This window comes from Oreochromis aureus, linkage group 3, assembly GCF_013358895.1.
Source record: "Oreochromis aureus strain Israel breed Guangdong linkage group 3, ZZ_aureus, whole genome shotgun sequence".
Classification (NCBI taxonomy): Eukaryota; Metazoa; Chordata; class Actinopteri; order Cichliformes; family Cichlidae; genus Oreochromis; species Oreochromis aureus.
Window position 1 is genome coordinate 83,902,385 of NC_052944.1, and position 27,614 is coordinate 83,929,998.

General features: G+C 41.7%; 2 protein-coding genes across 2 annotated transcripts in view; one reads left to right on the forward strand and one right to left on the reverse strand.

Moving 5' to 3' along the window:
• Positions 1–27,614, reverse strand: part of LOC116335110 (neural cell adhesion molecule 2-like) — a 660,945-nt gene that overhangs the window by 140,234 nt on the left and 493,097 nt on the right. The gene's annotated exons all lie outside the window — the stretch shown is intronic.
• LOC120438335 (zinc finger protein 492-like) lies at positions 5–895 on the forward strand (the record flags this gene model as incomplete). Its single annotated transcript, XM_039608759.1, has 1 exon — positions 5–895. A coding segment is annotated over one exon (891 nt), but the record flags the coding sequence as incomplete, so codon positions are not given.

The following is a 27,614-nucleotide window of genomic DNA, read 5'->3' on the forward strand; positions in this document are numbered from 1 at the left end:
AGAGAAAACCTACAGCTGTGATGAGTGTGGGAAGGATTTTACCCTGGCTGGAAACTTAAAAAGACACCAACTCATCCACAGTGGAGTTAAACCGTACAGCTGTGACTTGTGTGGAAAGTCTTTTACCGAGGCTGGAAGCTTAAAAACACACCAAGTCATCCACAGTGGAGTTAAACCGTACAGCTGTGACTTGTGTGGAAAGTCTTTTACCCAGGCTGGAAACTTAAAAACACACCAACTCATCCACAGTGGAGTTAAACCGTACAGCTGTGACTTGTGTGGAAAGTCTTTTACCGAGGCTGGAAGCTTAAAAACACACCAACTCATCCACAGTGGAGTTAAACCGTACAGCTGTGACTTGTGTGGAAAGAATTTTACCCGGACTGGACACTTAAAAACACACCAACTCATCCACAGTGGAGTTAAAGCATACAGTTGTGACTTGTGTGGAAAGTCTTTTACCCAGGCTGGAGAATTAAAAAGACACCAACTCATCCACAGTGGATTTAAACCGTACAGCTGTGACTTGTGTGGAAAGTCTTTTACTCAGGCTGGAAACTTAAAAACACACCAACTCATCCACAGTGGAGTTAAACCGTACAGCTGTGACTTGTGTGGAAAGTCTTTTACCCAGGCTGGAAGCTTAAAAACACACCAACTCATCCACATTGGAGTTAAAGCATACAGCTGTGACTTGTGTGGAAAGTCTTTTACCCTGGCTGGAAACTTAAAAACTCACCAACTCATCCACAGTGGAGTTAAAGCATACAGCTGTGACTTGTGTGGAAAGTCTTTTACCCAGGCTGGAAGCTTAAAAATACACCAACTCATCCACAGTGGAGTTAAAGCATACAGCTGTGACTTGTGTGGAAAGTCTTTTACCGAGGCTGGAAGCTTAAAAACACACCAACTCATCCACAGTGGAGTTAAAGCATACAGTTGTGACTTGTGTGGAAAGTCTTTTACCCTGGCTGGAAACTTAAAAACTCACCAACTCATCCACAGTGGATTTAAAGCACACAGCTGTGACTTGTGTGGAAAGTCTTTTACCCAGGCTGGAAGCTTAAAAACTCACCAACTCATCCACAGTGGAGTTAAAGCATACAGTTGTGACTTGTGTGGAAAGTCTTTTACCCTGGCTGGAAACTTAAAAACTCACCAACTCATCCACAGTGGAGTTAAAGCATACAGCTGTGACTTGTGTGGAAAGTCTTTTACCCTGGCTGCATACTTAAAAAAACACCAACTCATCCACAGTGGATTTAAAGCACACAGCTGTGAGCTGTGTGGTAAAGCTTTTGCTCACAATGAATACTTACAGAAGCATCTAGTTACCCACTCTGGAATTAAAGCGTACACCTGCAACTTTTGTGGAAAAAGTTTCAGCGACAAACACTACCGAAATAGTCACCTCCGGATTCACACTGGAAATGATGTTTACTGCTGTGATCAGTGTGGGAAACTGTTTACAACAGATGCAAAGTTACAACGACACATGTTTAGCCACACTGAGGAGAGACCTTATAAATGTGACCTGTGTGAGAAGACTTTTAAAGCTCATCATCAGCTGAATAAACACCAACAGATCCACACCAGAAAGTAACTCTACAAGTGCAGTTACTGTGAGGATGTATTTAGTTTTTTATCTTGTAATTGTACCCTGATTGTTTGGAACAAGTCTGATCAGTAAACTTATGGAGTTATACTGAATGAACTCTTCGGAAAAACGAAGACTCGTTTTCTCTCAGTAAGCTGAGTGTTGTAATGTAAACAGTAAAATGTAATTGGACGTTGGCAGAGATGCTCTTTATTTCAGGCGACGTTCAGGATAAAAATGTTGAAGGAATTCCCTGACTTACACTGTCTTTGTTTAGAAGTGGAGCGACGCAGATGGATCCAGTTCTCAGCCCTGTCGTCACTGTGGTGGTGGGAAAGAGTTTCTCTGTGATCTTTGTAGAAAAGCTTCCAATCATCAACGGGACCTAAAACCTCATCAACGTAGACACACTGGAGACAAAATGAACTACTGCAAAGAATGTGGGAGAGGCTTCCACACACCAAGTACATTAAAAATACATGACCTCTTCCACTGTGCGGTCAAAAAGCACATCTGTGACCAGTGTGGGTCATCCTTCACCACTCGACATGAGCTCAATGAAAAAGCATAAGCAAATCCACACAGGAGAGACACCATACAAGTGCAGACACTGTGACAAAAGCTTCTCACAATCAGGTCATCGTAACAAACATGAACGTACACACATGGAAGTGAACTTCAGATGTGACCAGTGTGACAAGAGCTTCAGGAATCTCAGTTCATACTCCGAACACAAACGATTCCACACTGTAAAATAAACTGTTTCACTGTTACCAATGTGCAAAAACATTCACTTCATTATTTGCTCGAAGTTAACCTTGAGATCAGGCTCCACAGAGTTCAGATGGAATCTCCTGTAAAGAGTGTCAGCTGATGTCACATTTGGATCTGATGAGGTAGCTCTGATTTCTGGAGCTGCAGTGAATAATCCTGAATGTTACATTTAGGAAGCTGCATGTATAGATATGTATATCAAGTTTATGTTTTTTCCTTTGAGGGATTTTAATTCTCTTAAATGTTATCCCTGTTACATTTTATTCTTTGTTTCCTTAGGACACAGTAGTGTTTAGTAGTTGTACTTGTTACTGTATTATTAAAGTTATAGGAATGTCTTTTTTACCAAATCAATCATGTATCAAAATTGCAGATATGGATATATATTTCAATTTCTTTCATTTGTACTTTCTTAGTGTTTCCAAAATTAACTTATTTTTTAATGTATTCATTTAATGTGTTACCTTAAATTTCAATTCTTCATTCATATTTAATCTTTTGCTGTTGTAAATCTTCTCTTAAATCCTTTTCTCCCAAAATTGGAAATTATTTCACGCACTTGCTCTTAAAACCTCCAAAATGAACTAAATCTGTCCACCAGCTTTGAAACAACACCTGCCGTGACTTTATGTCCAGAAAAAAGAAACTCAAGCTAAACTGGTTTTGGGCTGTACTTCCATATAATACCAGTTTGTACCAGAAGATGAAGCAGTGAGTCAGTGTAACCTTTATTTAATTAGGCAAAGACCACAATCTTATTCACAGTGGCAGCGAAGAAATGTTGAAAGTTAAAAACAGCAGCACACATCAGGACCATTTTAAAGATCACAGGTGACTTTTACTTAATTCAAATTCTGTTAAACCTCTATTTTTTGCTCCTCCTTTCACTTTAGTGTTTTTAGTCCTTGAAGTCCACATGTTGTTTTTTTAATGAATTTTGATCCACATGTTTGCAGCTGTTTTCTTGTTGATTTGAAGTTTGTATTATGAAATTCTGATACTGTTAAAGCGTTACTTATATTTGATGAAGTCTGTGTAGAGTTTATCTTATTAAACAGTTTGGTGTCAAAAATAAAGAAATGGTCTCAGAACAAGTAGTTTGAGCCATGATTTCAGATTCAAACTAATTTAACTGTTTTCAGTGGTACATGTGGAGGTTTATCAGAGGAGAAGACTTGGCTGCTCTCCACTCACACTGAACAAGGATCCTGCAGCTCATTAAAAACTCTAAAATGATCTTCAAGGATAATAAGTTTTTTTTTCTTAACGTGCTGTTGGCATGAAGTTTTCAGACAGTGTTTTTAAGAGTCTTTGTGGTTAACATCTCACACATTCCAATAAAGCAGATGTTCCTGCATTGCAACAGTGGTTTGCAGTTGCGTTCTCTCCCCTGCTCGTCTACAGGACTCTCATGGAGCACCACTTTGAAACTTAGTAACTCTCTCTGCAAAATGCAATATATAAAGACCAATGCTGGGCAATTAATTATATAGTTACTTCTTCAAAAAAGTTACTGAGTATTGCAAAAAACAAAGATTTTTGCAGCTGTTTACCTAAAAATGCTGCTAAGACATTTTTTAAACAAACATTTCAAACTATTTACAGAACAATCAGCTGTTCAGCATCAAACCTGATGCCGCACAAATTATTTGTGCCTCTCCAAAACACAATTTCTGTCCACTATGAGATAAAGGAGAACAACAGCCTGATACCTGCAGGCCTGACAACAGGAGATGTATCACTCCTGTAACATTTAGCAGTCGCCTCATTGTTCTGACATACACAACAAAACTATTGACTACACTACACACTAACTACACAAGATTTGCGTTAAACGATGCAAATCTCTCACATCTCAAAACACTGCCGTCACTCCTGAATTTTCCTCTTCTTAACAACTTCACATGGGACCCAACCTAACCTTAACAGTAGCAAACCAAGTCTCCCCTCACCAGTCACATCAGAAGTAGTTAACCAGCAGCAGGGTGAGGCACTTGCTACGTCTGGTGTTATGGCACCCCACACTAAACGTGGGGCAGTTGCTTAGCTAATCGGTAAGAAGCTTTCATACATTGCAATTTGAATGGCTTACACTGTAAATCTCATTTTTTATGTGCTTTACTGCTCTCCCCGAAGGAACCTTTGCGCTTTCAGAGCTAGCATTAAGTTGTTGTAATGAGGGTCGCAGGCTGTTTAAAAAGTTTAAAAACGGGAAACTCATCCTTCTAATACACCTGCTCTGACGAGCCACGTTGTTCACAAGCCAGAGTTACAGGGCCAATGAAAGAGCATGGCGCACGCATCGTCTCCTCTCACTTTGCCTAATTAGTGGAATCACTTGTCAATCAACTTCTGCCAACCAATTGGCACTCTTGGATCACTAAGGTCCTAAAAAACAAACCTGTCAATCAAAACAACCAGAATTGTTCGGAGAGAGAAGCAGTGATGAGGAGCCTGACATTTTTGATATTAACTGTGTATGCACATTAAATAATTTCAAATAACATATGTTTGGGGGAACCTCTCATCGGTAAGGCTTTAGTTTGTAGAAATGGCGTTGTTGTTTATTTAACCATGCCGTTAAAGTTCAAGTGCTGCTGCTTGTCTTCAGTATTGTAATATTTACTCGATGGCTTTAGTATCTTGACTAGAGATGCATTCACACTTTGGGGATTAAATGAAAAGATCAATAACAGGGAAAAATTATAAATGGAAGTATTTATAATTTTTCACCGTTTGGATGCTTTTTAATTGTTCATCAGTTTATGCCTTTGGATCTCTCTGTTCCAGCTTCAAGAATTAAGACAGAGTCAAGGCAGAGAACTGGGGATGTGATAAAGATACCAGGTAATTCATTTTGTTTGTGAATTCTTCTACCAATCACCTCTCTCGCTCTCGCTCTCTCTCGAGTTGTCTTAAAAATATGTTAAACTAACTAATAAACCAACTTTACTTATGCTATTTTCCACCTATAGATTCTTATATAAAACAAATTGTTTTGAGGAAAACAGGTTGCCATTTAAAACCAGTGTTAGCTGTAGTCCATGACCATGTCTTTGTGAGCTAATAGTAATTCACTTATTGTTATTATTTATCACTTATTAATATAACTTAACTGTTATATTAAGTTGTAAGTATAAGGAGTTCTGTTTTGTTTCCAACATGATCTGGCAGTATAAGTTGTGCGCAGCTTCCTTCACCTCCAGAATACAGTTATTTAGACACTACAGGCTGCAGCACAGCCACTATTCCCAAATCAGCCCTCTTCCATGCCTCTACACTGATTGCATTTGTACATTTCAGACACTTAATGCACTGAGTACTCATTTGTCAAGATATCATACAGCACAACTTAGCAGTTGTGCAGAGCAGAGTCAGAGGCCTGCGTTATTTAAATGCCCTGTATGCACATTTCAGCAACCCTTTTCTGAAACAGGCCTTTTCAGTCATCTCAGAAAGCATTTGAAAAATCATGAAACAGTGACATGCCCATATAAGGATTGTAGGTATAGCACAAATGTGTACTCTTCATTCAAATCCCATAAAAGTAGAGCACACCAAGCAAGTCTTGCAACAGACCTTCAAAGTGATATTGTCAGTGAGGATCCCCATAATCTCCAAGCCAGTATTTCTGAAGTAGCTAGTGACTTGCATGAAGAATGCCCAGGCCAGAGCATGGAAGTGGGGAATGATGATCAGTGTGACACTGACAGTCTAAGAAATCAACTTAAAAAAAATGTGTCTTCCTTATTCCTAAAGATGCAGGCTATCCTCCATGTCTCAAACACGGCTACTCAAGATGATCCTGCATTGCAACAGCGCTTTGCAGATGTGTTCTCCCCCCTGCCCGTGTGCACGGCTCTCACGGAGCACCACTTTGAAACGCAGCTGATTGGCAGATTCCCTTGTCTGCAGAGTCCAAAGACAAAAACGTCCTTCTCCACTCTGTATGGTTCGTACCAATTCGTCACACTTCCGTTTGGCTGGTTTGAAGCCCCGGCCATTTTTCAGCACCTCCTGTAGCGATAGCTGCGTCCTCACACTGCATATGCTGTTTCCTACCTGGATGATGTCATCATTCATAGTGTTACCTCGGTGGAGCATGTGCAGTGGTTGGTCACGGTCACGGTTTCCCTGAGGCAGGCAGGGCTGATGGCAAACGTGAAGAAGTGTGTGGTTGGATGGAGGGAGGTACAGAGTTCTTTGGTACAATTTTGAGACCCCATTTGAAGGCTGATTACACCACAGTGACGTGATGAAGGCTGTCCCAATTCCAAATGTGGCCGGAAATGTCATCAGTTAACGCTGTCCATGCAGATATTATAGATTTGTAAATGATTACCTAACAATCTTGTCAACACAAAGTTCTTTATTGACAGGGAGAGGGGACACTTGGGCAGTGCATTTACTGCTTATAATGTGTTATCAACCTTTTCATCTTTTCTCATTACCCACAGCTACATCCACTTCTGTTGGGCTTAGGCTACTCACTAGGGCTGGGTATCGTCACTGATTTAATTGATTTGATTAAATTCAATTTTGACTCAGTAACTGTTTCAAAGTAACTGAGGATAAAACACAGAAAAACAGCAAGCTAAACGTTTTTCAATTTAACATAATTAAAAAACAAATGTATTAAACAGCAAAAATGAAGCTTTCTTTTGGTCGGAGAGGAACAAAAGCTGCAGCTCAGAATCAGTGAGATGTTGACTTTCTGTCCCGACGGCGTGTCTGTGTTCATGTCGTCGGGTGAGAAAGACGACATCTCACTGATACATCGGGTCCGCGCTTTGTGTGGAATCTGTTCACCTGCTCTCATTTATTGTTTTAGCTGTTTGGTGGTCATTGAAATAGTTTTGTGAGCTCCCTGCGTTTCTGGCAAAATACAGAGAATGTAAAAAAAAACCCAGTAAAAAATAAAACACATAATACATCAAAATTAAAACAGCCCTATGTTTAAAATAAGATAAAACAGCACAGAATCAAATAAAACCAAAAAACAGAAGAGGCCTGTCTTATCTCAAAAGGCATATTGTTCCACAGTTTTGGAGCTGCTACAGAAAAAGCACGATCTCCTCTAAGTTTACGCTCAGTCCTGGGTACATTCAGGAACAGCTGAACAGCTGACCTGAGAGAGGTGGGTGTATACAGCTGTAGCAGGTGGGTGTATACGGCTGTAGCAGCTCAGAGAGATAAGATTGGACTAGGCCATGGAGGGCTTTAAAAGCAAATAAAATAATTTTAAAAGGAATCCTAAAAAGAAATGGGCACCAGGTGAAGTGAAGCTAAAAAAGGGGAAATGTGCTCCAACTTTCGAGCTGGAACATATTGGACACTCTGTAGATGTATGAAGCACTGACCCCTATATAAAGTGCATTACAGTAATCCAACCGAGTGCTAACAAAGGCGTGGATAACTGTGTCAAAGTGCCTTTGTGAAAGAATTGGCTTTATTTTAGCTCGCTGCCTGAGCTGAAAGAAGCTTGATTTTACCACTGCTTTGATCTAACTGTCAAGTTTCAGATCACAGTCCACTTTGACCAGCAGGTTTGTGACAGTTGGCTTAACATACTGGGCCAAGGTATCTAAATATACATTTGGTGTCTCAGTGGGGCTGCCAAAAACCATCACCTCAGTCTTTTTGTCACTGAACTTTACAAGGTTAAGAGACATCAAAGCCTTAATGTCATCAAGACACTGAAGTAATGGCTGCATGAAATATGTGCCTTTTTTCTTTAGAGGGACATAGATCTGACAGTCATCAGCATAGAAGTGAAATGCAATGCTGTGTTTTTTCAGTATAGATCCAAGAGAGAGCAGATACAAAGAAAAGAGGAGGGGACGTAGAACTGAGCTCTGTGGGACACCAAACAAGAGAGGAGTACGACACATGGTCAGAGACTGATGCAAAAAGTTGTCCCGCCAAGTAGGACCTGAACCACTCCAGTGCTGTGCCCACCCAGTGCTCCAAACGAGAGAATAAAATGCATGATCCACGGTACCAAACACAGGACTGACTGGAGAGTTTTAGGACAGAGCCAAACTTTTGGAACTGAAATAACAACTTTGAGCGGATCAGAAACTTGTTTTGATAACATCTCCCCCTAAAACAATAAACTGTCCTAACTATCACAACCACAGCAGGAAGGCGGCGTACTTCTTCTCTTTTTTTATACACTGTTTAGTCTTAATGTTTATTATGTATTATACACAAATGCAATAAGCAGCAGGTGCTATAGGCATCTGGAAGCAACTGTATATACAATTCTAACATGTGATTAACTATTACAGGGAGTGCAGAATTATTAGGCAAATGAGTATTTTGTCCACATCATCCTCTTCAGGCATGTTGTCTTATAGGCTTGAAAGCCTACTACCAATTAAGCATATTAGGTGATGTGCATCTCTGTAATGAGAAGGGGTGTGGTCTAATGACATCAACACCCTATATCAGGTGTGCATATTTATTATTAGGCAACTTCCTTTCCTTTGGCAAAATGGGTCAAAAGAAGGACTTGACAGGCTCAGAAAAGTCAAAAATAGTGAGATATCTTGCAGAGGGATGCAGCAGTGTATAAATTGCAAAGCTTCTGAAGCGCGATCATCGAACAATCAAGCGTTTCATTCAAAATAGTCAACAGGGTCGCAAGAAGCGTGTGGAAAAACCAAGGCGCAAAATAACTGCCCATGAACTGAGAAAAGTCAAGCGTGCAGCTGCCAAGATGCCACTTGCCACCAGTTTGGCCATATTTCAGAGCTGCAACATCACTGGAGTGCCCAAAAGCACAAGGTGTGCAATACTCAGAGACATGGCCAAGGTAAGAAAGGCTGAAAGACGACCACCACTGAACAAGACACACAAGCTGAAACGTCAAGACTGGGCCAAGAAATATCTCAAGACTGATTTTTCTAAGGTTTTATGGACTGATGAAATGAGAGTGAGTCTTGATGGGCCAGATGGATGGGCCCGTGGCTGGATTGGTAAAGGGCAGAGAGCTCCAGTCCCACTCAGACGCCAGCAAGGTGGAGGTGGAGTACTGGTTTGGGCTGGTATCATCAAAGATGAGCTTGTGGGGCCTTTTCAGGTTGAGGATGGAGTCAAGCAAAACTCCCAGTCCTACTGCCAGTTTCTGGAAGACACCTTCTTCAAGCAGTGGTACAGGAAGAAGTCTGCATCCTTCAAGAAAAACATGATTTTCATGCAGGACAATGCTCCATCACACGCGTCCAAGTACTCCACAGCGTGGCTGGCAAGAAAGGGTATAAAAGAAGACAAACTAATGACATGGCCTCCTTGTTCACCTGATCTGAACCCCATTGAGAACCTGTGGTCCATCATCAAATGTGAGATTTACAAGGAGGGAAAACAGTACACCTCTCTGAACAGTGTCTGGGAGGCTGTGGTTGCTGCTGCACGCAATGTTGATGGTGAACAGATCAAAACACTGACATAATCCATGGATGGCAGGCTTTTGAGTGTCCTTGCAAAGAAAGGTGGCTATATTGGTCGCTGATTTGTTTTTGTTTTGTTTTTGAATGTCAGAAATGTATATTTGTGAATGTGGAGATGTTATATTGGTTTCACTGGTAAAAATAAATAATTGAAATGGGTATATATTTGTTTTTTGTTAAGTTGCCTAATAATTATGCACAGTAATAGTCACCTGCACACACAGATATCCCCCTAAAATAGCTAAAACTAAAAACAAACTAAAATCTACTTCCAAAAACATTCAGCTTTGATATTAATGTGGTTTTGGGGTTCATTGAGAACATGGTTGTTGTTCAATAATAAAATTATTCCTCAAAAATACAACTTGCCTAATAATTCTGCACTCCCTGTATACGAATCCACATCCCAATGTAATGAACAAACGCACCCACTGATGTATATAAATAAAGACCAGGGCAGTGGCAGGGCGTGAGTCTCAGAGTCCTCACTTCTGTGCGAGTGCTGTGGCTGCCCTTGCTTGCAAGTAACTAACTGCAGTGTGTGTTTCTCCTCTCTGATTCGAAGCTGAAGAAGTGTTATTTAGAATAAATCTCTTGACATAACGAGAGGAGAAGGCATGTGTTTGGCTCCTTCACATAGTGGACATTGAGTTGTTGTGTGGGGCACCAGTAGTCCATGTCTGCTGCTGTAACAGTAGTTCATGTTTAGAATAAAAAATCCCAGCTCACTGACTTGATCGGGGCAAAAGTGCCTAAAATGTTCCATAATGTTGCTGAGAGATCGTTTACTGTGTGGTAATCTTAGATGAGTAGTTTTATGGACAAAAACCAGCAGGTCATTCAGTGTTCCCTTAGTACTAATGTATCAGAGATGTTGGTGTACTATAATTGAAGTAATGTTGTTAAGTCCTTAAAGTCATATTCTTTTATTGTCGTGACTCAATTTTTTCTATTTTTGTATGATATCTGATTTACATGGAATATAACTAAAGCCTAAAATACTTAAGTAATTTGACATTATATAATTCACATATAAAACAATGAATTGTAATTTTAAATAGTTTAAAAGCACGCAGAATAGCATATGTAGGCAAGTATATTTCTCCTTTTTAAAAATAAGAATCGGGGCAGGGGTCGATGGCTAAATCATCCGTCCCCACCAATGCCACAACCAAATCTACACCCTGGGCACTACAAAAAAAAGGCTGTTCTAATTCTCAGCACCGATCCTCTCTTTCCCTGAGTCCTTAGCAAATCTCCTTCTCACGATGACGTTTTCCACGAGGCCAAGGAAAGAGTTTAGGGAAAGGAGATAGGCGCTAATTTTGAAATAACTCCCCACTTGGATACCTTGTGCAGCTGAGTCACGTGACCGCACAGCCACCAATCACAGCAGAGCCAGTAAAAGGGGGCGGAGCAAAGTGTGTGTGCAGGAGAGGAGTCGAGCAGAGAGAGCTGCTTTTTCATGAAACGGGAGTAAAGTAGTGAACTTACAGGAACAAATACCACTACCAACGTTTGGATCGATATCTGCATCGATCTGCACACCCTTGTCTCCTGGATTGTAGCTGAGATCAGCGTGAACCACGTGGGTCTCTGCTCCTGTGCTTGGAAAGACTTCCAGCTTCATCACGGAGTTTCTCTCGGTTTGTGGGCTCATCTAAAGGTAAGCACCGAGCTAACTTTAATGTGGGTTCAGTTTATGTTGAGTTTATCTCTGTTGAGAATAATGGATTGCTTGGTATACACTGGAGTTAGACAGACTGTAGAGTTTGTGATTGCTTGCAACATTATATTATGGCGGTTGCTATGGGGTAAGAATACATACAGAAAAATAGTCTTTGAATATGAACAAAAGGGTGCAGGGCAGGAGAACAGCCAACCTCCACCCCCAGGACAGGAAGCCACAGGTACAAGCCTGGGGGAGGGCAACCCCAGGGTGAATAATAGAGAGAGAGTAGTGGAAGCCTACTGAGCAGGGGTGCCAAAGGGCTACCCCCGCCGCTCATCCCCCCTTATGCTATAAAGATGTGTGTGAGGAATGCTCCTCACACACTTTAGAATAGGACTTCATAGGATGATCTCCAGATGCGTCTGTATTTTATTTACTCCCAGCCAGGGGCGATTCTAGGATCAGATCTTTGGGGGTGCTGAGCACCCAGAGAGCTGCCAGCCAGGCAAGGTAAACCTGTCTCTGTCAGTCCCTGCATCCTTAAATGTTGTTGCTGCAAAAGAAGAATGGATTGGAATAATAAAAAAAAATACATATCCTAACCTTAATTACTGGGGGAGAATAATGAATGATGCTCATAGTGAGTAAAAAGTAAACTGAGTGCATTTTTTGGACAGAGATTCACTTTTAATGTGTATGATGTATAATACAGAAACATTAAAAAACACTCCCAAAACAGAATAAATTATTAAAAAATATTAATAAAAACTATTAAAATCGAGGCCACTTTGCCTGTGGTAGAATGTATACAATGTATGAAAAAATCTTTACTGCAGATACTAATTTTACTAATTTAATAATAATAATTTTGTGTTGTAAGATTTATGAGTTTCATGCTTTCATAGTGGTACTTAGGAGAGCTTGACATTTTTATCAGGTGGTACACACTGTAAAAAGTTTGAGAAACACTGATAAGTGTATGTGTGCTTTTGGAAAACATTTAAAGCTGCAGTACAGAATCTTTGAAACAAGCTTAAAACACTTTTAGAATATAAACAGAGCGCTCTGCTTCTCTTTACAGCTCCTCACTCCACCAGGGCTCCATTTGGCACTTTCTGATAGTGTGCAAATATGATGTACGTACTGCGGCAGTCATACAGAAAACTAGATGGTCCAAAAGTTGGCCTACGTATTACTGGCTGAGGTTTTAATAGAGTTGTGGCTGAACCACATAAAATATATCATTAATTTTAATCTCCCCAATCAATGATAATGTTATGTTGGAATGTTGGTAAAGAGGGTCAAAAATGTTTCAACCCAGTTTGTTTTGCAGATTCTGTATAGCAGCTTTAATATAGGGAGAACACAACTTCCTGATTGTGTGAGTAAAATTAGGTTTTTTCTCTTTGTCAGTTTAACAGTTTCTGTTTTGCATGTCAGTTGTCTGTTTTCTTACCTGGTTCTTCCTGACCTTGTACTTTCTCCTCACGTTCCTCTTTCCTCTCTCCCTCTTTGGACTGACAATCATACACAAATAGATTGTATTCAATTAGATGAAAATTTACATTAATATGAAAAAAATTGATGATGTTCACATTTTGGACAGAGAGGACAGATGGTTTGAAAGAGGAGTGAAAGAGGCCATCTATGTCCACTGTGAGCGACCATCTTTGAACAGAGGCGGTGGTTTACGACACCAACTGTCTGCCATCTATAATCCAGTGTTGAGTTCCCTCCCCAGACGCCTTAACGCCCACTCACATCCTGGGCCATCTGACCTCAGGAATTCACATGACAAGGTGGGGCCAGGTTTCACAATGGGCTCACCCGAAACCCTGGCTGATTAAGTCCCACACCCGCTTTCACACCTGGGCGCATGTGATTAGAGGATCATCAGGGGGTCCTTTGTCCCTCCTTGGGGGGATACTCCCACTGGGTTTAAATCTGGGACTCTCGGCCATTTGACCTTAGAACTGAAGAAGCTTCTCGGATGAGAGGTGAAACGTCTTCAAGCAACTTAAAGAAGTCCAGACGCTTTTCTTTGCAAACTCCTTTGACTACGATGACCTGGATGACTGAGAACCTTCACAGACTTACGTGCCAGTACTGCGCATGCGTGAAACGCAAGAAGATTCGACCTGCCTCATTTCTGTCTGCTGACAAACCATCCTACTTTGGCAAAACATCGTACCGTAAGTAGTTTATGCACATTTCTGCTGTCACAGAGTAATTCCAGCACAAATTTAAGTAGGTATGCCACTTTGCCACTTAACTTTGCCCGTCATAGTATGCTTGTAGCTCATATTCAAAACGCCAGGACAGTTTGCCACTTAATTTTACCCATTAAAGTATGCTTGTAGGTAACATTCACAAAAGGTATCATTGTTTGGCACTTAATTTTAGCTGTTAAAGTATGCTTGTAGCTCAGATTAACAACGGGTAGGATGGTTTGGCCCATGTGCAGAAACAATGGGTAGGATGGTATGTCAGGTAGGATGAATTCCCAGAACACCGGCTTTGAAACGTTTATATGGATGCAAACGCGCGTTGCAACTTCTTATCTGGTGCGCGTCTTTTATTTTCACAGCGAATGCGCACATGCGGACCACTTATGTGCACCCGTGTAAATAACATAATGTTCTGCCGGGTGCGTTGTTGGTTTTCCCTCGATTTCTGAGTCGACAAGCGCCTTTGTTACTGGGACCAGTAATTTTAAGAAAGGCCCCCATTAGAACCCATGAGAAATGCAAGAAATGCATTACTGCTCAGTCTGCAATATCTTTCCCAGAACAAACACCAATTGCAAATAACATACTAAAAATAAACCTGAAAAATCTGTTTAGAACAGCGTACTATGTTGCAAAGAGTGAACTACCACTGGCACAATTTAGCAGTCTTTGCAAACTTCAAAAAGCAAATGGCCTAGATCTTGGTTCCACTTGCCTCTTACCCGTGACTTCAGTGGAAATTTCAAATTCAGGATCTGACACAGACTGATTCCTGTTGTACAGTTCTTATAAGTTCAAAGAAATGTCTGTTCAATTAGAACCAAGTATTTGAGTTGATGATTGTAATTTTTATACGTTGTAATTTGTGTTTCAACAATTTTTTGGTGAATGTTTTGTTTCCATTACAATATTATACTTTAATGTATAATATTGTAACGGAAACAAAGCAGGAAACAAAACATCAATCAAAAAATTGCTCTCTTTTTTTATTTGGGCTACTTAAATTTATTTTGGGCTACCAAAAACTGAAGAGTCCCTGCCCGAAGGGCTACCAGGGATTTTGAAATTTTGCGAGCCCTGACGTGGAGTTGGACAGCGAGCGACCTGTGCATCAGATGCGCATGATAAATTCAGTGACTGCTGCTCGCTTTTCTTCCGCTTTTACTAACTCGGTCCTCTGTGATACCAACCCCGGTTCGAAACTATCAGCTGATGACCTAGCTAACCTTTTTAACTCAATATGCTCCACTATCCTTGACTCTGTTGCTCCACTAAGGACTAAACCCACCAAATCTTCACATCAACCTTGGCTGAATGAAACCACCCGCGCTCTCAGACGTGAATGTCGACGTGCAGAGAGAAAATGGAAAGAAAACAAGCTCCAGGTGTCTTTGGGCATCCTGCATGACTGTTTAACAAAATATCAGAAAACTGTTAAAGCTACAAAATCTGCTTTCCTATCCGGTGTAATTTCTACCAACTTTCATAAGCCCTGAGTTCTTTTTAATATTTTTAATTCTGTGATTAACCCCTGTGCCACTGTTCCTATGGAGGCTGCCTTTGCACTTTGTGAAAACTTTTAAACACTTCATTAAAAAAATCTCAACCTTACGAACACTGTATTCCCAGGCAGTGTTAGACCGAGATCCACCTTGTAAATGCTCGGCTGTTTTTCAGCAGTTTGAGCCTTTGACCTTTTCTGCACTGAAGGAAGTAATTGATCACTTAAGACCATCTAATTCCCCACAAGATATTCTTCCTTCTCGCCTCCTTAAAGAAACTGTTCATGCCATTGGGCCTAGTATTTTATTTTTATTAATTACTTCATTGTCAACAGGTTGTGTACCAGCTGTTTTCAAACATGCTGTTGTGCAACCCATTACTAAGAAGAAAATTCTTGATCCAAATGTACTTTCAAACTTCAGGCCAATTTCTAAACTCTCTTAAGGTTGTTTTCAAGCAACTTCAGACCTTTTTAGACACTCATGGCATTTGTGAAGTGTTCCAGTCTGGTTTTAAATCTCTTCACAGTACTGAGACTGCGCTTTTACAAGTTTTTAATGATCGGATTTAATGATGTTATGGGGACGTAGTTTTGGACCCAGATTACTATGAGTCGTGAGGCTCCTGACTACGGTAGCTGTAATGCTCCGACAATCCATCAAGCGTTGCGGCTTTGTAGCTTAGCAAAGGCTACTAAAACAGTTTTTGACAGATTTTTGAGCGCCATTGATAGCTTGGGCAGCACGGTGGCACGGTGGTTAGCACTGTTGCCGCACAGCAAGAAGGTCCTGAGTTCAATTCCACCATCAGGCCGGGGTCTTTCTGTGTGGAGTTTGCATGTTCTCCCCTTGTCTGCATGGGTTCCCTCCGGGTACTCCGGCTTCCTCCCACCGTCCAAAGACATGCAGCTTGTGGGGATAGGTTAATTGGATAGTCCAAATTGCCTAGGTAGTCCTAGGTGTGAATGTGCGAGTGAATGTGAGTGCGAATGCTTGTCTGTCTCTGTGTGTTGGCCCTGTGACAGATTGGCAACCTGTCCAGGGTGTACCCCGCCTCTCGCCCTATGACAGCTGGGATAGGCTCCAGCGCCCCCCGCGACCCTGAAAAGGATAAGCGGAAGTGAATGGATGGATTGATAGGTTTGTCTAGCACAGACCTATTGCTGGAACGACAAACAAAAGGCATTTCTACTTAAACAAATATAGGTGTGTTTGGTATACCATATATCAGAAAGAGAAGACTCGACCTCTCTCATGACCCTAGGAGGTGTGTGATCTATGCCAGAACATTCAGATAGAGGAGTAAACGTACTCCTCTTTTCACGGTGCACAGAGTTACTGCAGACCTCCTAGGATGAGACATTCTTCCAATCTACAAACGATTGTATACTCCTAAGCATATATGAGTATATGTTTCTAAGCATAAATGGCAATATAAACCTAACAACCGTGTACTACATAAAATCGGTTCAAGGTCAGTAAACACAGCCAGAATTCATACATAAGGCGCACCAGATTATAAGGCGCACTGATGATTTTTGAGAAAATTGAAGGATTTTAAGTGTGCCTTTTAGTGCAAAAAATATGGTAGATTACATCAATTAAGCATTATAAGGGGGAGGGTGAGGGTTGTTTCCTATTATTTTTGCAAGGAGTTTGCAACCATATTAGTTTAATATTTCTGCTAAGTACTGTTTAGAATACCAGACTAGGGAGGATGGTGTAGGTTTAAGTAAATTAGATTGATCAGTATTGCTGAATAATGAAATATTTTGGGTCTAGTGCATACAGGTATAACAGAATAGCTTTAGTGTTTTGTTTTGTTTTTAAACTTGAGTATGAACTTGTACAAAATACAGCAAGATATTTAAAATAACAGTTTTGTTGATTATTAAAGGAACTATATCAGATTCATATCGTTATCGGCAGATATCCAAATTTATGAGATCGGTATTGGACATAAAAAAAGTGGTATCATGCAATCTCTAGTTGAGATCTGGGATTTTTCTGTCTCAGTCGAGTCAGGACTTTGGACTCTGCTAGGTCAGTTCCTTCTAGATCTCTGCAATGCTTCTTCCAGGCTCCTCAACTGCTGCGCACTGGCTCCAGTGAGGTGAGACATCCTCTCCACCATACAGCTAATTTTGATTTTTTTCAAATTGGTAATATGTTGTGGGGAACAAAGACCAAACGGCTTAATTTATTAAAACGAGGAGAAAACGATCACCTCTTCACTGGGGTGAAGAATTGGGCCGCTACGGCGTGGAGGTGCAAGAATAAATCAATTTACACATCATATTCATATGAGTACGGTCCTATTAACCCTCATGCTCTACAGCAGCGGTCCCCAACCTTTTTTGTGCCACAGACTGGTTTATGTCAGACACGGAGCGGCCTTTAAGGTATCGCGGATAAATACAACCACATAAAATGATCCGACCAAGACAAAAACTGTGGTATTTCGTAAATATAATAATAAACATGAATGTACTGTGTAATTGTGTAACTTTATTAGCAGCGTCCTCCTGAAAATGTGCCAATATTGACAGTAACGTCCTCCTCTCTGCCACTTAATGGTCGCTATGGTAACGTGTAAATATTTCTTTCAAAATAAGACACACAACTACAACAAGGGAAAGACTCAGGGAAACCAAGTTAATGATAAAACCCCTGAAAACCATAAATTTCACAGCGGAGCCTTAACTCTGTGGCCCGGTACCAAACGACTCACAGACCGCTGCTGTACAGAACCTGTGATGTCCAGACGGTGTTCCTCTGGTGTTCTGCTGTGAAAACCTTTGGGCTTAGGGATTAACATAGTTGCCATGGTTTCCTTTCTTCTCTTATTTGTTGTGTGAGATCAGGACAATTCTGGAGAAGATGGGCCTGCAGGGGGAAAGTCACCCCTTTGCAGGCCAGAAGACATGAGATAAGTTTAAAGAATACAAAGTACGTATGTGTGTTATCAAGAAGATAATTCTCAAGAACACAAGTTAATAAATGTGCAATTACTAAGAGTTGTTGTGGTGTTTTTATTTGCCTGCTGTCATTTTTGATTTCCTCTGCCTTTAGGATTGCAAGTATCCAGGCTCAGGAGAGGGGGTCAGTGGGAAGCCCACTGCTGCTACTTGGCCCTGGTTTGCCCTCATGGATGAGGTGATAGGACAGATGCCTTCCATTAAGCCTCCTGTCCTAATTTCCTCTCTCCCTGAGGACACTCCAGGGCCAAGCGCAGCAGTGGGTGACCAAAACGACAGCGATGACAAAGCGGCTCAGCCACCTATGACAGGGAGAAAGAGGAAAAGAGATGATGAGCTGCTAGACCTCATCAGAGAGGACATGAGGCAGCAAAGAGAGGCTGAGGAGAGGAGAGCAGGGAGAGGACGGATAGACTGTTTTCACTTCGAGAAAGATTAGTTCCCAAATGAGTTATGTATTGAGAAATGTATTTATTTGAATATATTTGTTACATTGTTATATGTGTTGCATTAGTTTAAAGGTTTTATGTTATTAATAAATTGATTCAAACAAACAGTAATTGTCACTGAACTCAATTTAATTTACAGGCATTTGTAACACGTATAAACATAACGCTAACTTTGGATAATATTACTTGGATATTTATTTGATAGCAATAAAGTAAATAACAATAACAGTTAAACAAGAATATTTCAAATACACAGTATGTAAAGATGGAAAAACAATATTTACAGTTGTTCACACAGGATTAACCTGAGTGACCTGTTCCTGGACCGTTTCTTTAACAACTGTAATAGATTACAGGAAGTCTCTGGCAGTGTTGCTGAATCTGCCCGAGCAAGATCAGACATGGATGGGCTGCTGCAACTGAGACCTGCGGTTTGTCTTTTCTGGTCAGCGAGTGGAGAATCACACAGGGTGGTCTGCAAAGAGAGCTTTAGGATGCTTCCTCCCACTGTCCACTGCATCGTCCATCCACAGGGTTTGCAGGGCTGGCTCACTCGTGGCTGCCACACCACTAAGATGTTTTCAGAAATATGCAAGCAGGAGATGGTGGATGCTATATTATTAGTATAATACTTGTAACTCTGTAGCAGACAACAGTTTGATAAAGTGCTATGAAAAAAAACAAACAAACAAAAGATTAGATTCTATACGTTTCAAAGATATTTAGTTTATATATTTTATATGATACAGTACATGTGTGAGAATGACCGATGTTGTGGCAAAAAATGATCGTCTGCCAAAAACTGATTTCCGGTTTTTGCCCTAAACTGATTGCTCGTATTTAACCTGCTATGAATAACTTGTTGGTCTATAATATGTGAAACATGTCAAATGTGTCCCTCATTAGTGATATCAAGTCACTTTGAGCCACCAGCAACATTCCTGTAACAAGGTAGAAGCTGCAATCAGTTTTTGGCAGTGACTTTTATATATCCTTTATTTATCCAGTTAAGAAAAAAAAATCTTATTGACATTAGAAATTTATTTTTTAAGAGTAATCTGGTCAAGAGGACAGTAGACAGCGCAACAAATATATCAACTGTACCTACATTATAACCAGAGTTATAAAGATACTTGAACAACAGGTAATAAAACCCCTTAGTAAACCCTGTTCACCAAAGTCTATTTACCAACATACATAAAGATATTACACATATTACACACGGAAACATTGGAAATCAGTCCACAGCCCAGCTGTTGTGTTGGATACTCTTTGTTTGTTCAATAAAGTTTCTATGGAGAAAAAAAGGGGGCTGTCCACAGCCGCTCACTTCCTGACTACCCGTCCGTCTAAGGACACTACCTTGTGACGTAGGTAGGTAGTGTCCTTATGAGCATCCTTCCCCTGAATTCAGACACAGCCAGTATACACACAAGGGTGATTAGGGGAAGTGGAAACACATGGGGAAACAGCTGACACTAGTCTGACATAACGAGACAAAGGAAGCAAAGCTGACTACACTGACATAGGACACAGACCTTCAAAATAAAACAGGAAACATGAGACGCAGACATGACATTACAAACTTGATAACATAAGACACGCAGCATGAAACACAAAGGGTGAGGGAAACTTAAATATGGGGAAGAAAATACAAGAGGAATCTAATAACCAAATGAACTTCGCTGACCTAAAGAACTTAAACATAAAGCATAAAAATCAAAAATGAACTAGAACTCAAAACACTGGTTCAAAAGACCCAGGAACGTGACAAGTGCATAAATAACTGAGCTGCTGAAGCAGGTATATGGTGCTGAATTAACTCAAAACAATTCAGATTAGCCTTGACCGTCTTAGCAATCTTCTTTACATGCTTGTCAAATTTAAGACGTAAATCAAAAATTATTCCTAAAAACTTAAAATCTTTGACCTTCTTTATTTCTTCGTTCCTTAACTGGATTTTAAACTTATCATTTATCTGATCATCAGGAAGAAGAAACTAAGAATCTGTTAGTCTCACTCATTTAAACCCTCTGCTGCATTCTGTTCACCCCTGCTATCATTCAATCATCTTTCCTAATATAATATTAGTCCACTAGTTCATATATCGCTTCTCATCTCACTAAGTGAACCGAACAAGATGATAAAATCAGAAACACAGGCTTAAAATACCATCTGGTATTCATGAGCTTCATTGCATGTGTGTGTATGTGTTAGTAGGATTAAAACATTCTGTGCTTATGTATGTCGTTTTAATTACTTTACCCCTTTTTCTGAAACAAATCTGTTTACTACACCTTCTTGTTTCAGAAACGTCTAAAGAAGAAAGTCTCTGTTGTAGTCAGGCACAGCTAAATTCTGCTTGTGAGTTAACCTAGCCAACCACACTGTGTGTTGTTAACACCTTCAACATGTACCGCCTCGTGATGTGTGCCACTTCCTCTATGTCCTCTATTTGTACCACCATATGGAGAACCACAATAGCCACACACATCGAATACAGAATTCTTAGATGCTTAGATGATGAATTGTAGAATAAATTCTGCAGTTGTAAAATAATTTTAGAATTCCACATTAACAAAGTGAGTTTCAAAATGTTTTTTTTTAAAACCTCATTACCATCCTAGGGGAGCTAGGATGGTAATGAGGTGCTTGAAATGTTGTAGGTGGCTGAGTTTATAGAATAGAATAGAATAGAATAGAATAGAATAGAATTCAACTTTATTGTCATTGCACATGTCACAGGTACAGGGCAACGAAATGCAGTTTGCATCCATCCAGAAGTGCTTTAGCCATGATATAGATATATTACAATATATATTAGCAATAATATAGATATGTAAGTATATTACAGAAATGGGTCTATTATGGTATGTTATAATGTACACGGTATGAAGTATGTTGTGAATATTCTATAACTATAAGTATGTACAGGCTGTACTGAGTACAAGCTATGTACAGGCTATGAACAGGATATAAATATGAAAAACTATACAGAATATGAAATAAATAACTTTACAGAAATCTGAGTTATACAGTTATACAGAAATGGGAACTATGCAAGTTGTAAACAGTTGTAGGATTAAAAATTATTGTATGTACAGAATGATTATTTACAGAGGCTATATAAAGTGCTAGTGGTTGTGAGTGGTGGTTCAGTCCATGTTATTATTGTGTGTTTGAGGGTACAGTTGTCCATTGTGTATGTGTGTAGGTGGTTGTGGGTGTGTGTATGTTCAATCCATGTGTTAACGTGGGTCAGATGTCAGGAGGCAGAGTTCAGGAGTCTGACAGCTGTGGGGAAGAAGCTGTTCCGGTACCTGGTGGTCTTAGTCCGGAGGCTCCTGTAGCGCCTCCCAGAGGGCAGGAGGGTGAAGAGTCCATGTGATGGGTGACTGGGGTCTCTGATGATTTTCCCAGCCCTTTTCAGACACCGCTTCCTGTAGATGTCTTTTATGGCAGGAAGTGGTGCTCCGGCGATGCGCTGGGCAGTTTTCACGACCCTCTGCAACGCCTTCCGGTCCGAGGCAGAGCAGTTCCGTACCAGACTGTTATACAGTTGGTCAGGATGCTCTCGATGGTGCAGCGGTAGAAGTTCACCAGGATGTCTGAGGACAGGTGGTTCTTCCTCAGAGTCCTCAAGAAGAAGAGGCACTGGTGAGCCTTCTTGACCAGCTTGGAGCAGTTGGTCGTCCAGGTGAGATCTCGGAGATGTGGACTCCCAGGAACTTGAAGCTGCTCACACGCCCACAGCCGTCCCCTTAATGTGGATGGGTGGATGTGGGTCAGCATTCCTCCTGTAGTCCACGATGAGCTCCTTCTCGGTGTTAAGCAGCAGGTTGTTTGTGTCGCACCACTCAGCCAGACGATCCACCTCCTCCCTGTAGGCGGCCTCATCGTTGTCACTGATGAGGCCAATCACCGTGGTGTCATCTGCAAACTTAATGATGGTGTTGGAACCATCAGCAGGTCTGCAGTCGTGGGTGAAGAGGGAGTAGAGGAAAGGGCTCATCACACAGCCTTGTGGTACACCGTGTTCATTGTGATGGTAGATGAGCAGTGGTTATCCAGCCGACATGTTGGGGGCGGTTGGTCAGGAAGTCCAGTAACCATTTGCAGATGAGGGAACTGATGCCCAGGTCTGTCAGTTTCCTGATGAGTTGTGAGGGTGGATTGTATTGAACGCTGAACTGAAGTCTATAAACAGCATTCTGGCGTAGGTGTTGTTGTTGTCCAGGTGTGAGAGGACAGAGTGCAGTGCGATGGAGACTGCATCCTCTGTGCTCCTGTTCTGGCGGTATGCGAATTGGTGGGGGTCCAGGGTGGGGGAGACAGGATTTGAAGTGTGCTAAGACCAGCTGCTCTAAGTACTTAGTGATGATGGGGGTGAGTGCTACTGGGCGGTAGTCATTGAGGCAAGATGGGTTGGAGTTTTTGGGTTTCGGGACGATGGAGGTGGATTTGAAGCAGGCCGGTACCACAGCGTGGGCCAAGGACAGGTTGAATATGTCTGTCAGCACTCCTGCAAGCTCCCAGAACACGCCTGAGAACACGCCTGGGATACCATCAGGACCTGCAGCCTTGTGGACATTGATCCTGCTCAGCACCGCCTCCTACATCGGTGGGGGAGAGAGTCAGAGGTTGGTGGTCTGGCGTCACATCTGCTTTGGTTGTGGTTGTGAGGTTCCCTCGCTCAAAACGAGCATAAAAGTTGTTGAGCTCGTTGAGGAAGGAGACATCAGAGGATGCAGGGAGGGTTTGGTGGTCCTGTAGTCTGTGATGGTCTGGAGTCCTTGCCACATGCGTCGGGGTTGGAGTTGGAGAAGTGTTCTTCTACCTTCTTTTTGTAATGGTGTTTGGCTTTTTGATGCCCTTCTTTAGATTAGCCCTGGCTGTACTGTAGGCGTGTGCATCTCCTGACCTAAAGGCGGTGTTGCGGGCCTTCAGGAGGAGACGAACATCCCGGTTCATCCAAGGCTTCTGGTTGGGGTACATGGTGATCCGTTTCTGGGTGGTGACACTGTCTGTGGTTTTGGAGATGTAATCCAGTACAGATGAGGTGTACTGGTCCAGGTCTGTGTGGGTGAACATGTTCCAGTCTGTGTTTTTAAATCTGTCCTGGAGCACTGCGTCTGTCCCCTCTGGCCACACTTTAATTGTCCTCACAGCAGGTTTCACACGTTGGATGAGTGGTGAATACCTAGGTGTGAGGAACAGGGAGAGATGGTCCCTGGTCCTCACAGCAGGTTTCACACGTTGGATGAGTGGTGAATACCTAGGTGTGAGGAACAGGGAGAGATGGTCCGATTGTCCAATGTGGGGGAGGGGTGTGGCTTTGTAGGCTCCAGCCAGGTTGGAATACACATGGTCTAAAGTCTTGTCTCCTCTGGTGTGGCAGGAGACATGTTGGTGGAATCTGGGGAGGACTGTCTTTAAGTTGGTGTGGTTGAAGTCGCCAGCAACAATAAAAGCAGCCTCGGGGTGTTTATTCTGGTGTTTGTTAATGGCTGCAGAAAGTTCTTTCATGGCCAACCTAGCATTAGCGTCAGGGGGTATATACACGGCAGTGAGTATGATCGAAGTGAGTTCTCTGGGGAGATAATAAGGTCTGCATTTGACCATTAAAAACTCCGCATTAGGTGAGCAGTGACTCTCAGTAGTAGTGGAGTTCATGCACCAAGCATTGTTAATATAAATGCACAAACCTCCACCTCTGGTCTTGCCGGAGTCATCTGCTAGCCTGTCGGCTCGGTGTGTGGGCGCCCCTGCTAACTCGATAGCATTGTCCGGCAGCTGTTGTTCAACCATGTTTCGTGAAAAACATGACATTTGAGTCCATAATCCGTCTGTTGTTAGTGATGGAGAGCCGTATCTCATCCATTTTGTTTGCCAGAGAACGGACATTGGCGAGGAAAATACTGGGTAAAGGCAGCCGGTGTGGTGTTAGCTTTAGCTTAGCCTCGTAGCCCTCCGCGCCTACCTCGCCTTTGTTTACGATCTCGGCGCCGTCTGCGCACTTCTTCCGCCCGGCCGGGAGAGTGGGCAGCCTCGGTGTTCTGGAGATCTCTGGGATGAGTCGGAGATCGGCGATAAAACTGTTGGAGTTATGAGTCCAGATGTCCAGAAGCTCTTGTCTGCTGTAGGTCAGCAACGCACAGCAATTCTGGACGAATAATCCGGTTAAAAGTAGATAAAAAACCGCTAAATAGCAGATTCTGGAGAGACACTGAGCCTCGCGTTGTTCATGCGCCGCCATCTTGGAATATTATACTGCTACCATTGAGACTGATCGGGACTCTGTCTTTGTGGATCTATGGAAGTCCATATATACAGGGTGTAGCATCCCCTGGGTAAAGGCGGTGATATGGAGGGGGGTCAGTGGTTTTTCCCTTTCAAGTTCTTGTAGGCAACTGATGACTTTCTATTTGTAGTTGCTTCTGGGGTTTCACCTTGAAGCTTCATAGGTATTGTTGTCACTGAGGAGTTTAGTCATGTTTATTTGCTCTGCTTCTTTTTGTCAGGGATAAAATACAAATATATACTTTTTGTGTCCCAGCTGAGTAACAGGAGGAGAAGAGTCTGGTGGTGCAGCAGAGGAACAATTTCAGCCATTTGGACTCAGCTCAGCCACTACAGAGGAAACAATGACTTCAACACAAAAGGTGAGAAAAACATCACAGTTACACTGTTATTGAAACTGTGTGTGCAGCTGGTTGGTTTTTAAAAACATGTTAACAGCAGCTTTATCTTTTCCATCCTGGGCTCCTCCATATATACAGAATCTACATTCACAACCAAAAACCACAGAAGTTACAAGAAAATACAAAGATCATATTTTCTCTACACACATTGAAACAATAATATCATCAGTTGAAATCACAATTTTTTCTGAAGTAAAAGAGTTTCTCTACTGATCAAGATTTCTTCAATATGTATTTTTCATTACAACTCTCATTGTAGCACATCATTGTAATGTGATACTATCACCAGAAGGTGGTGGTAACACAGCTACAATGTGTTTTTGTTGACATGTTTGATTCCACTGATGGAGGAAGTTTCAGTTTGTTCCACGACTGCATTTCACTCACTGCCTCTGTTTGTATCTCTGTCACTGCAGGACCAACATGGAGCAAGAAGTCAGCGCTCTCAGGAGGCCGACAAACCTCACAGAAGAAAGGGAGAGAAAACCTACAGCTGTGACTTGTGTGGGAAGGATTTTACCCGGGCGGAAGGCCTAAAAAAACACCAACTCATCCACAGTGGAGTTAAAGCTTACAGCTGTGACTTGTGTGGAAAGTCTTTTACCCTGGCTCAAAGCCTAAAAAAACATCAACTCATCCACAGTGGAGTTAAAGCTTACAGCTGTGACCTGTGTGGAAAGTGTTTTACCCAGGCTGGAAGCTTAAAAACACACCAACTCATCCACAGTGGAGTTAAAGCTTACAGCTGTGACTTGTGTGGAAAGTCTTTTACCCTGGCTCAAAGCCTAAAAACACACCAACTCATCCACAGTGGAGTTAAACCTTACAGCTGTGACCTGTGTGGAAAGTCTTTTACCCTGGCTCAGAGCCTAAAAACACACCAACTCATCCACAGTGGAGTTAAACCTTACAGCTGTGACTTGTGTGGAAAGTCTTTTACCCAGGCTGGAAGCTTAAAAACACACCAACTCATCCACAGTGGCGTTAAACCTTACAGCTGTGACTTGTGTGGAAAGTTTTTTACCCAGGCTGGAAGCTTAAAAAAACACCAACTCATCCACAGTGGATTTAAACCTTACAGCTGTGAGTTGTGTGGTAAAGCCTTTGCTCAAAATAGCCACTTACAGAAGCATCTAGTTACCCGCTGTGGAATTAAGGCGTACAGCTGCGACTTTTGTGGAAAAAGTTTCAGCAACAAACACTACCGAAATAGTCACCTCCAGATTCACACTGGAAATGATGTTTCCTGCTGTGATCAGTGTGGAAAACTGTTTACAACAGATGCACAGTTACAACAACACATGTTTAGCCACACTGAGGAGAGACCTTATAAATGTGACCTGTGTGAGAAGACTTTTAAAACTCCACATCAGCTGAATATCCACCAACAGATCCACACCAGAAAGTAACTCTACAAGTGCAGTTACTGTGAGGTATGTATTTATTTTTATCTTGTAATTGTACCCTGATTGTTTGGAACAAGTCTGATCAGTAAACTTATGGAGTTATACTGAATGAACTCTTCGGAAAAATGAAGACTCATTTTCTTTCAGAATGCTGAGTGTTATAATGTAAACAGTAAAATGTAATTGGACGTTGGCAGAGATGCTCTTTATTTCAGGCGACGTTCAGGATAAAAATGTTGAAGGAATTCCCTGACTTACACTGTCTTTGTTTAGAAGTGGATTGACACAGATGGATCCAGTTCTCAACCCTGTCGTCACTGTGGTGGTGGGAAAGAGTTTCTCTGTGACCTTTGTAGAAAACCTTCCATCATCAACGGGACCTAAAAACACATCAACGTAGACACACTGGAGACAAAATGAACTACTGCAAAGAATGTGGGAGAGGCTTCCACACACCAAGTACATTAAAAATACATGAACTCTTCCACAGTGGGGTCAAAAAGCACATCTGTGACAAGTGTGGGTCATCCTTCACCACTGCATGTGAGCTCAATGAAAAAGCATAAAGGAATCCACACAGGAGAGACACCATACAAGTTCAGACACTGTGACAAAAGCTTCTCACAATCAGGTCATCGTAACAAACATGAACGTACACACATGGAAGTGAACTTCAGCTGTGACCAGTGTGACAAGAGCTTCAGGAATCTCAGTTCATACTCCGAACACTAACGATCCCACACTGTAAATAAACTGTTTCACTGTTACCAATGTGCAAAAACATTCACTTCATTATCTGCTCTGTGCAAACATCAGCCTGATCATGCAGGACTGAAATCACTGGATCACACTGAAT